Source organism: Gallus gallus, chromosome 5 (assembly GCF_016699485.2).
Source record: "Gallus gallus isolate bGalGal1 chromosome 5, bGalGal1.mat.broiler.GRCg7b, whole genome shotgun sequence".
NCBI lineage: Eukaryota > Metazoa > Chordata > Aves > Galliformes > Phasianidae > Gallus > Gallus gallus.
This window is the reverse complement of record NC_052536.1, coordinates 25,936,821-25,946,630: the sequence shown is the minus strand read 5'-3', so window position 1 is coordinate 25,946,630 and position 9,810 is coordinate 25,936,821. Positions and strand designations below refer to the sequence as shown.

Below are 9,810 nucleotides of genomic sequence, written 5' to 3'. Positions count from 1 at the left end.
GGGTCACATGACCCCGCGCAGCGCGGCGGAGGCGGCTCGGCGCGGTGTGTTCGCGGCCTAGCGGCGCCTCGGGCCCTTCAGCCCGGCCTCTGGCGGCCTAGAGGCTTCCCCCCGCGCCATCCCAAGCCTGCACATCTCGGAGGGGCCGCGGCGGCGCTCCGGACGCGGCTCCTGTCTCGCAGAAAGGAAGGGTGAGCGACACGGGGCCGCGGCGGCCGGAAGGGGGTGGGAAGGTGGCGGCGGTGCCTCAGCCGCCCGCTGAGAGGAGGCGCCTCTGGGGCCAGGCCGGGCTCGCGCCGCTGCGCTGCCCTGCTCTTCGGACCGCGGCCGCTCCTCGGCGGGAAGGCGGCGCGCGTCTGGCGCCGAGGTAGAGAACGAGAACGGCCTCGGGGAGGCGCTCGCGGGGCGACGGCGGGGCCCTTCGTTTCCCCTCCCGCCCCGGAGGCGTGCGGGCCCTTCCGTCCCCCGCGGCCGCAGGGGGACCGGCGGCGCGGCACGGCCCGGCCCGGCGGAAGGCGAGAGGAGGCGAGGCCAAGAGGGAGCGAGCCCGCGGCGGCGCCCGAAGCTGCCCCCGGCCCTCTCTTGGCCGGGCCGGCCCACTGGGGCTTCATTCGTCGGCACCACTTCGTGCGAGGAAGCGCTTTTCGGCAGTGTCGCGGCACGGAGGGTAACGTCCCGAGCACGATTCGTGGCGGTCATCTCACGGCACGTGTGAGCCTGTGCTCGAGACAATCGGGCTGAGCCCCGTGAGTACCACCTGTGTCGTGTGGATAGGCACGTTCTTTTTCATGTCTATTTTTTTTTTTTCCTCAATGGGGAAGGACCTTTTTCTGCCTGAAGGAAAATAGTTTGACTGTTCTGTTCGTGTTTGTTTCTCCTTTTTGTTTCTTTATTAAAATACAGACTAGTGACATCCTGAAAAGATCTAGTTCTTTTTTTTTTTTATCACAACAGATCTTATGTGGCCTTGCAGGAAACAGAATCTTAAACTTGTGTGGTTCTTGGTCTGTTCTGCTTGAGAGGACTGCAGACGAGTCTTTATTTTTATTTATTTATTTATTTGTTTGTGAAGTAGCAAGGCACTGCTACTAGTATTGCGTCAGCATTTACCAAAGGTGGCTCAGAACAGCTTGGGTAGGGAAGCACTGGCTGGTTTCTGCCTTCTCCTGTGGAGGAGCTGCTTTGCAAACAGTGATTCACATTTCTCACTCCTGTCTCTTGATGTTCCCTTATATTTAGAAATGTCCCAGCCTTGTTTGTCTTTTGGGAACAGTCAATAGCAAAGTTAAGATGGAAGGCCATATATTTTACTGACAAGATCCTAATACGAATGAGCTTAATATGACAGAATTAAAAATGAAATCCAAGGTGTTATTCTGATGGTGTGATTAGCTCTGGTAAGGAGCTTTCAGACTGAGGCTTTGATTCAGGTAAGCAAGTTCCTTTTTTTTGGTATTTTACAGTAATTTGGGTTGCAACTTAGGACAGAAATCTTTCTAGCTCTCCAGTGTGCAGGCGTAAGCAAGTACTAGTTTTGTTTGGAGACAAATATTGTTAGAAAATCTCTATGTTCGTTTTCTCTGTTGATGTATTTGTTACGTTTTCCACTGATGCATCACTTCACCTCAGGGTAATTTTGGAGAAAACTGTAAAGCTTTAAAAGAAAGTGCTGAGCTTCGTCACAAAGGATCTGATAGTTTGAAGGAAAAGAGCCTTTACTTTTCGGGACCTATGTACCTTTTTGAGATGCAGTAATATAGGTAGTATTTCCAATGAGTGACAAAGTGTTAGAGAGTATTTTTATTTTGGAGTTATTTTTTATCATGGAGCGGCTTAAAAGTCCAGGTACCACTAAGGACTGATGTTAGAAGCCTGTGTGGAAGTGACTTCAGCAGGCTGGTTTGTTGTGTATGTTTTCTCTGGCTGTTTCTGAAAACGTTTGTGCTGCTCAGCTGCACCTGTCCTGGCATAAAATGTGTAAAATATTTTGTTGTAAAACTACATGCAGGCAGCATCTCGGAGTAGGCAATAGAACAAAAATTGTGTAGGAGCGTTACAGTGAAACATTGGGATCAAATGCCTTTGTGACTCAGGGTGTTACTGCGTAGCACGGTGTTATGCAATAAGCATGGGTTTTGTCACGGCTCTCTTAATCGTCTGAAAGTTAAGATTATAATCAAAGCTGGACTTTGTTGAAATTTCTTTAAATGTGTTTTTTGTTTCCTGCCCCCTTATTGGAGGGGTTGGGCTGTGCAACATCTCGGTATGACTTGGTGTGAAGGTTTTTTTACTTGTGATGCAAAAGGATTGTATTGGGAAGAGCTGATAACAAATTGTAATCAGAGGAGCTGAAATCAGGCTGGATCAGCTTTGCTATTGCTGCTGTTACGATACTGTATTTATTCTTAAAGTGCGTTAATTTTGTTTTTGCTTTACGGCTTCAGGATTTCCTTGGTTGATTTTAGCTTTGTTTAGTTGGTAGTTGAACAGTAAATGTTTTCAGAAGTTGTTCCCCATGAAGCAGACAGTTGTAACAATGAAAGTATTTGGCAGGTTTTTCAGTGAAGTGACGATGTGTTCACACAGTTATAAACACCAGGGAGATGATTTGTGTGCTGGGTGGAATTAAGATGCTGCTGAGCAGGTGGTACAGCTGCCACTTCCAAATGCAGTAGTTGCTGGTGTCTTTCAATAAAGTTGTGTTCAGCATATGACATATCTCCTCACCCCCTTAACAGAAAAAAATAGAGGAAACCGTAAATATGTTAAAAGAATGCTATATTAAAAAAAAAAAAAAATGTTTGCAATGCTGTCTACTTGTGGTTACTCTTCTCTTACTGGGAAATTTAGGAATTAAAGGTGCTGCATGGGGCAGCAGTACCTGAATGATAGCAACTCTCATTTCACGGTACCTCTGAGTTCTGTGTGGCCTCAGACAGGAGCCTGGCATAGCCCCAGTCCCCTGCCCTTTTCTTTGCGTGCCTCAGAGCAGGTGTGTGGCTGGCCAGCAGAGCTCAGGCCTTGCAGGCAGAACACTCGGAATTAATGTGTCTCAGAGGGTTTTACCAAACCTTTCTGCCATGAGGGTATTTCTGCACTCTGTGCATTTCAGAAGATTGGTGCAGTGGACTGCAGTCAACGTTTGGTTACTTCAGGACTTAGTAACTGGAAGAGCACTGAATGAAAGCAGCTGAACTCCTTTTAGACTAAAGGTGAACCTGGAGCATTATGTAGCTGTGCTTGTGTAGTGCTTGCCTTAGTTAAGGAACCAGGCAGGATTTGATATGAGTCTTCTGAGAGTAAGCTCAGATGTTTTGCTATCCATGGCATTGTTAATATACAGCTTATAAAAACTGTACCAATGTAATAAATTGTGCTGCTACATTACTTTGTTAATTGAGATCAGGAGTGTGCTTTTGACTCACAGTCATCCTCACTTGGGAAGCCTTTGTCGTATTACCTTATACTGTAGCAGTGAATGAGCTGGATTCTTTCTGTATGAAAGCATACTGAAAACTTACAGTTTCACCTGCAGATTTTTGGACCTTCCTAAGTGTAGTGGGAGCTCTGGGGTCTCAGCTCCATCTAACCCAGCAGACTCACTCCTGTTGTAGTGCCCTTGCTGATGCAGACGTAGCCTAAGTTGACTACGTTTAGAATCTGACATAGGTTCATCATTCTGGGTGATGATGATTTCAGAATTTTTAATATTATCAGGTCAGATACTTGCTGTTCTTCTTACAGCTGCATCGTTTTGGCCACTGCCAAATTCATACAAATTAATGTCTCCCATAAAGTGCTGCTGCTTCATAGTTATTTTATGCACCTGACTTTATACGAGCTCATACTTCTGTAAGTCAAATAAGATTTTAAGGATTCCAAGACTTAAGTTCCTTACTTGAGCATTTTAATGTTTTAGAGGAAATTTGAAGATAGCTGCAGAAAGTGCACCGGACAGTGGTACTGCACTGTACCTGTGGGGTTTAGGTCAGTCTCTAGAGAAATTAAAGGTAGTGAGATTGCTACCAGTGCTCTCCCTGGATCTAGCTTAGAGTCTCATTCCATGTTCAAGCCATGGCTTGCAGTTCTTTATGAATGCAAGTCTCCTCTACGTGCTGGAAGAGAATATATAGCTCTTGTGCTCCGGGTATTTACAGCAAAAATGTGCTGTTTGATTCCCTTCATTGCAGCTTTTGGCTGCCACTAGAATTAGGATACATTTTATTGTCACATCTGGAACTCTTATGTCTTCAGTGAGCAGTTTAAATCTTGGTTCCCATTGAGTCACAAAGTTTTTGCAGTGGAATCTGAACTAAGCTGTTCTATCTGCTGGTTTCACGTTGGTAGTTACATACAGTAGCAGGAAAGGAACCAAGGGTTTATCTGCTGTTGATCTTCAGTGTCCCACACAGCAGAGGTGCTAGCAGTGGATCATGCAGGGTTTAAGGCAGCAGCAGAGTGGCTTGTTAGCTGTTGTCAAAATAACCATACAGATACTGGGGAAAAAGAAGAGCGCTTCAAGTAAAATGAAACCCTGCAGACAATTGTGTTTCACATCTGACTAGATGACTGAAAAGACTAAATTTGATCTCTGCTTGCTGCTTTGTTACTTCTGTGTAGTAATAATTACTTGTCTGCTGACTTCCTTTTGATTTCAGTAAAAACTTGAAGAAAAAGCCCTCTGCCTGCGTGCGTGTAAGATGTCCATTAAGCTCAGTATATTTCAGCATTTTTTAATTCAAAGAACTGTTTCACTTCTTATTCCCTAGGCTTTCTTATGCTTCCCTAAAATGGTGCCTTAAATAAAGTGCTTATTAGAGCAAGAAGAGGGACTGCACCTACTGGCAGCTTGGAAAATTCCTTTCCCACTTATTTTTGTTTGTTTGTTTAACAGACCTCTCGTTTATGTCCTGTGGACTTCAAATTGCATAACTCTACTGTAGCCACTTTGGAACATCTGACCCACAAGATAATTACTCTGGCATTCTGTCCCAAAGCTGCTTTGAGTTTTTGCCTAGTTCCCTACCAGTTGAAATACAGATAAGGACTAAGAGCCTTGAAGATCCTAATTAACTGCCTTTCTTGGGACTCTTGACTGATTTTGTTGGTGTTTTTTTTTGTTTGGTTTGTTGGTTTTTTTTTTTTTTTTTTTTTTCTGTTCTTGTTGAAACAGCATGGAGTAGTGATACAAGGATGAATAATATGGGGGTTCTGGACTGTTCCATATCATCCAAGCTTCACATTGTAGAGGAGAGTCTGCTGGTGTGTAGACTCTTCAGTCTATAAAAACATTCTTCCAAATAAAATGCTTTGGCAGTACATATTTGCTGCTTTTCTTTGCTGGTTCCCACTGACACCAGTCAGGAGTGGCAAGCAGTGGTTATTTAAGTGTATCCTTTATAAAGAACAAAAAGGCTTTCTGTTTTTTACATTGTATGAAATAATCATTACTGAACTGGTGGAGGAAAGATTTGCTATCTTGTTTCTTGTACCATCTTAGAGACCTTGTGTAAAAGGAGCGTATCTTTTCTCTTGGTGTGCTGTGGATGAATGCTCTTTGGTGCCAATTAATGAACGCAGTCATCACAAACCTCTTGTGACTGATGCAATATCTTCAGGCGAATTATGCTATGGGGTCACACGTGTGCTTTTGTACTTGAATAAATAATTTCTGGAGTTCCAGAGATGTTAGCAAGTACGTGTAGGTTTCTCTTGAATCCTCTCCAGTAGGCTGTGTGCATTTGTCCCTCACAGCTGTTTGTAGGCTCTTTGGGAATGAGGTTTTGCTGCAGGGTTATCTTCTTTTTGAGCTCTTTTAATTGCATCTGCTATTATGGTAAAGTACTGATACTAGCTCTTACTTCTACTATTTAAGATTGTCATTAGGTACTTGCTCTTGCACATGTGTGGAAGTCACATTTGTATCCAGCAATCTCGTCTCCTGTTTTGTGTTCAGTGATAGGAAACCGGGTATGCATCATCCCATTTACAGATCTGTTCTAGTTATCAGAATTTCATTCATTGTAATTCTTGCTTTCAAGGCCTTCTGTCATGGTTTTGACTTGCATTTGCATGTTTGGAAGACAAACTGCACTGCAGCCTGCAGTACTGCTCAGTCTTGTAGGAAACACAGATGTGTACATGGGAAGTTCGTTGGGCTCTTACTTGCTACTGTTTATGACTTGTGTCTATGTAATCCAGGGTGTTTGAAGTTTCAGTGCTTCCTCAGCACGGTATGGATGTACCTATGTGCTCGTGAGAAAATATAGGCATGACAAGTTACTGCTGAGTAATTTAGTGTGTTTTAACACGGGTAGCAACAAAGATTTAAACTGTGTGACCAGTTGTGGGTGTTGGTAACCAGAGCTCCATTTGATCTTATGGAGTGTGAGCCAAGTCAAGACACTACCTGTGTAACAGTGACTGTCTGAGTAGAAAAATGAGGTTAAATGTTCTATTCTCTGTGATAGCACATTGAACCCCAGCTCCCAGCCTATCCTCCATGATGAACTCTAGAATGTCTGTGAGCTGGGAAGTTAAAAATACATCAGAAGACCCTCTTTCAAGTGTTTAACTGCCTCTGTTCTGGAGCTTGGGGTTTTCTCCAGTGTCTGTGTTATCTTTGATTCCTGTCGGTGCTGTACATGAGGATTCCCCAGTTCTTTCTCTGAAATTGTGCTATGTTTGTATTGTGTGTGATCATTTCTTGTTCTGGAGTACTACTTGCCTTACTGAAGAGGCAATTCCAAGCTTGCTTCTGCTTTCAGATATTGCAAAGAAAAAAAAGTTTCATTTTAAAGTTACAGCATGCATGCCATTAAATGTTCAGTTCACATTCTTTGTAAAACATTGGTATGAAGAGGCACGTAATGGTTCTGGGTTTTTTTTTTCAGTGCTATTTTTCATTGGTAAGGAATACTTGCATTACAAAGGAAATTTTTCCCCATCTGATTGTTAAAAATAGTTTTAATTCGTAGGTGAATGTCCATATAAAGCCTGAAAGTCATTAGAAATGTATCATTTGTACTGCTTTTGTGATTTATCTTTGGGAACTGACTAACACAGTTTTCCTTTTCTATTCTTTTGACAGATTGCTTCTGTAAGAATGTCTTTCCCACCTCATTTGAATCGCCCTCCAATGGGAATCCCAACTCTTCCCCCTGGGATTCCACCTCCACAGTTCCCTGGCTTTCCTCCGCCTGTGCCTCCTGGTAAGTTGTTAGTGTATGAAGCTGTTGCAGAAAGAAATTCCTTTTTGTTATAAGCTGCTATTTTCCGAAAGGTACTGGGTTTAAGTGTATTTCAGTAATGCTGATTTCTGTGCATTGCAGTTGAGTCTCTAGTTTAGCTACACAACATGTCAGGTACACAAACTGTTTGGTCTGCCGTTGTCTGCTTACTTTTGACCAGAAATCATTCGGTTAGACATAATACCAGTTTTATTGTCTTTTTGTTTAAGTCTGAAGCTAGATTGTCATTTTTGTTAGGTATTATTAGAGTCACTTTTTTGGCAGTATACAGGTTTTGATTACTTTCAAATAAGCTATTGCAGTAGCTCTTGGAAACACTTGTCTGCACCAAATATGCGTGGTTTGAAAATACAGGAATAACTTTCAGAGAAGCTTCACCTTCTTGTGGTGTTTTATCCTTTTTTTATAAGTCCATCTCAGAAATATCGTTTCTTTACATTCTGTTTTTACATGCTTTCTTCCACACATCTTGCTATTTTAGTTGTGTTGCTCATTTCTTATAATATTCCCAAAGCTAGTTCTGTCTTTTTTCCCTTCTTCATCTTTAAGGTCAGTTTTTCCTTCTTTTTTTTTGTGTGTGTGTGTGTGTGTGTGTGTGTTGAGACTTTAGTTTATGGATCTGGAACCACCTTTCTTTTTTTTCTGTATGTTGCCAGTATAGATAACAGTCTCGACAGGGAGAGGCAGGGAGGAATACTTCAGAGTATTATTCCTTTAAAATTCATTTCCTTTAAAATTCATAACGGAAGGGCTGCAGAAAATAATTTCTGCATGTATAGTCTTGAGCTGTGTTGCGTACAAGTGTTTTCTAGACAACAAAGGCTTTCAGAAACCAGATAGCTGGATTCAGAAATGGTTCGTGCGCGCTCATTCATCGTGCTAATGGGTTGGTTCTTTTTTTAATTTTTCCTCTTATATCCATCAGATTCTGTTTTCTGCTAAAGGTAGAGTTGTTGATTAGTCAGCGTTTTGTCATCAAAGACTTCAGGCTGAATTTTAAAACTGTACCTCTTATTTTTATCAGTGCTGATTTATGTAGTCTTGTATGAAAAAACATGTGCTTTTTAAAAACGCTTTCTGAAAAATATTTTACGTTTCTGTTCTAAACACTTGCTTCTTAACATACAGAATTTACGCACAATTTTTGTGCATTTGCTATTTAAATTTTTATAAAAATTATCTTGTTTTCAGTACTAGTAATCCAAATAGATTGTGAATTGGAGGAACCTGGTTTTAGGAGGGAGCTTAATTTTTCTCTTTGCAGTAGAAGTATGACTTTCTTGCCTGTAGAGTTAACATCACAGAATTATAGAATGAACTGGGTTGAAAATGACCTCAAAGATCATCTAGTTTCAAACCCCTGCTATGTGCAGGGTCACCAACCACTAGACCAGTCTGCCCAGAGCCACATCCAGCCTGGCCTTGAATGCCTCCATGGATGGGGCATCCACAACGTCCCTGGGCAGCCTGTTCCAGTGCGTTACTTCCAGCGCGTCCAGTTTAGGAGGAGGTGAAAAACCTCCTCCTAAACATCTTCCGACCCTTAGAAGGTACGGGCTTAATTTCTCAGCCTAAGTGTATGAATAGAATTGAAAATGCCATACTGACCTTTTGGAAGTCTACTCTGAAGTTATTTCATGTGTAAAATTACAATTAAAATAGGCTTAACTAGGTGTTCAGCAAAAAAAAAAAAAAACCTGATTATCCAACCAATAAAAATCTGTCTGCTAGAACAGTGTGCTTGTGCAAGAATGAAGATGGGAAGAGTGTTTTGCTTTACTTACAAAGATGACAGTTAGAAATAAGAACTCGCATTTCCATCTTGAAATGTGAAAGACTAAAAAGGGAGGTGATTTGGTATCTCTAGTCTTATGTGAAAATCAGATACAACTAAGATACAAAACTCAAATGTCTTTCCGTATGTAAGAAACGTTCTTTGAGGTCACATCAGCAGTCCGTATGGCCTGATATTTTGTCTGAGTTGTGGGAATAGATGATATTTAGATGTATATGTACACCTGTCTGCTTTTGCTGTCTGAAACTGAAGTCTCCACAACTGATAAATTAAGGATGTTAGTGTGTCATCTTTAGAACTTCCTTTATCTGCTTCTGGTCTCAACCATTCATGAGCATTTTTATGCTTTTTGAATGTGATGATACTGTTTCAACTGTCACCTATTGTTTCAAATTCCAGCAGTTCATTACCAGCTGTGTAAAAGCGCTACTTCCTTATTATGTCTGTTGTTAAACCCTCTATCCTCCTGAATTGTGATGTGAGCATTTGGCAACAGGCATTTGTTGGTCTTTTTCATCATGTTCCATGCAAGCATTTCTATTTGGAGTGTCTCAGAGTGTAAATTCTTTCTTTGCCAAGAAGCTGCTTCAAAACTGAAGTCTGGTAATTGCTCTTCTCTGAGTCTGCATGCTCTTCTTGCATTGTAGATTGAGTCTGTAGACACTAGTCAGGTTACAGATGCACTGAGTTTTTACAGAGCAGCAAAATGATGCCCATTAGTATGCTTACTAATGGTGCCCAACATCTTATTAGATTTTATTGGGT

At 41.9% G+C, this 9,810-nt stretch overlaps 1 protein-coding gene across 4 annotated transcripts in view; it reads left to right on the top strand.

The window, feature by feature from the left end:
* The window catches only part of RBM25 (RNA binding motif protein 25), a 33,794-nt gene continuing 23,984 nt past the window's right edge, over nucleotides 1-9,810 (top strand). For 2 of the 4 annotated variants that reach the window (NM_001199684.2, XM_015287085.4), the window contains exons 1-2: nucleotides 1-191; nucleotides 7,091-7,211. In NM_001199684.2, coding sequence (NP_001186613.1) covers nucleotides 7,106-7,211 — 106 coding nt within the window. In that variant the 5' untranslated portion in view covers nucleotides 1-191; nucleotides 7,091-7,105. Of the gene's footprint in view, nucleotides 192-435; nucleotides 747-7,090; nucleotides 7,212-9,810 lie in introns of those variants that run through there. The other 2 variants (XM_040700955.2, XM_015287086.4) reach the window with 1 other exon arrangement.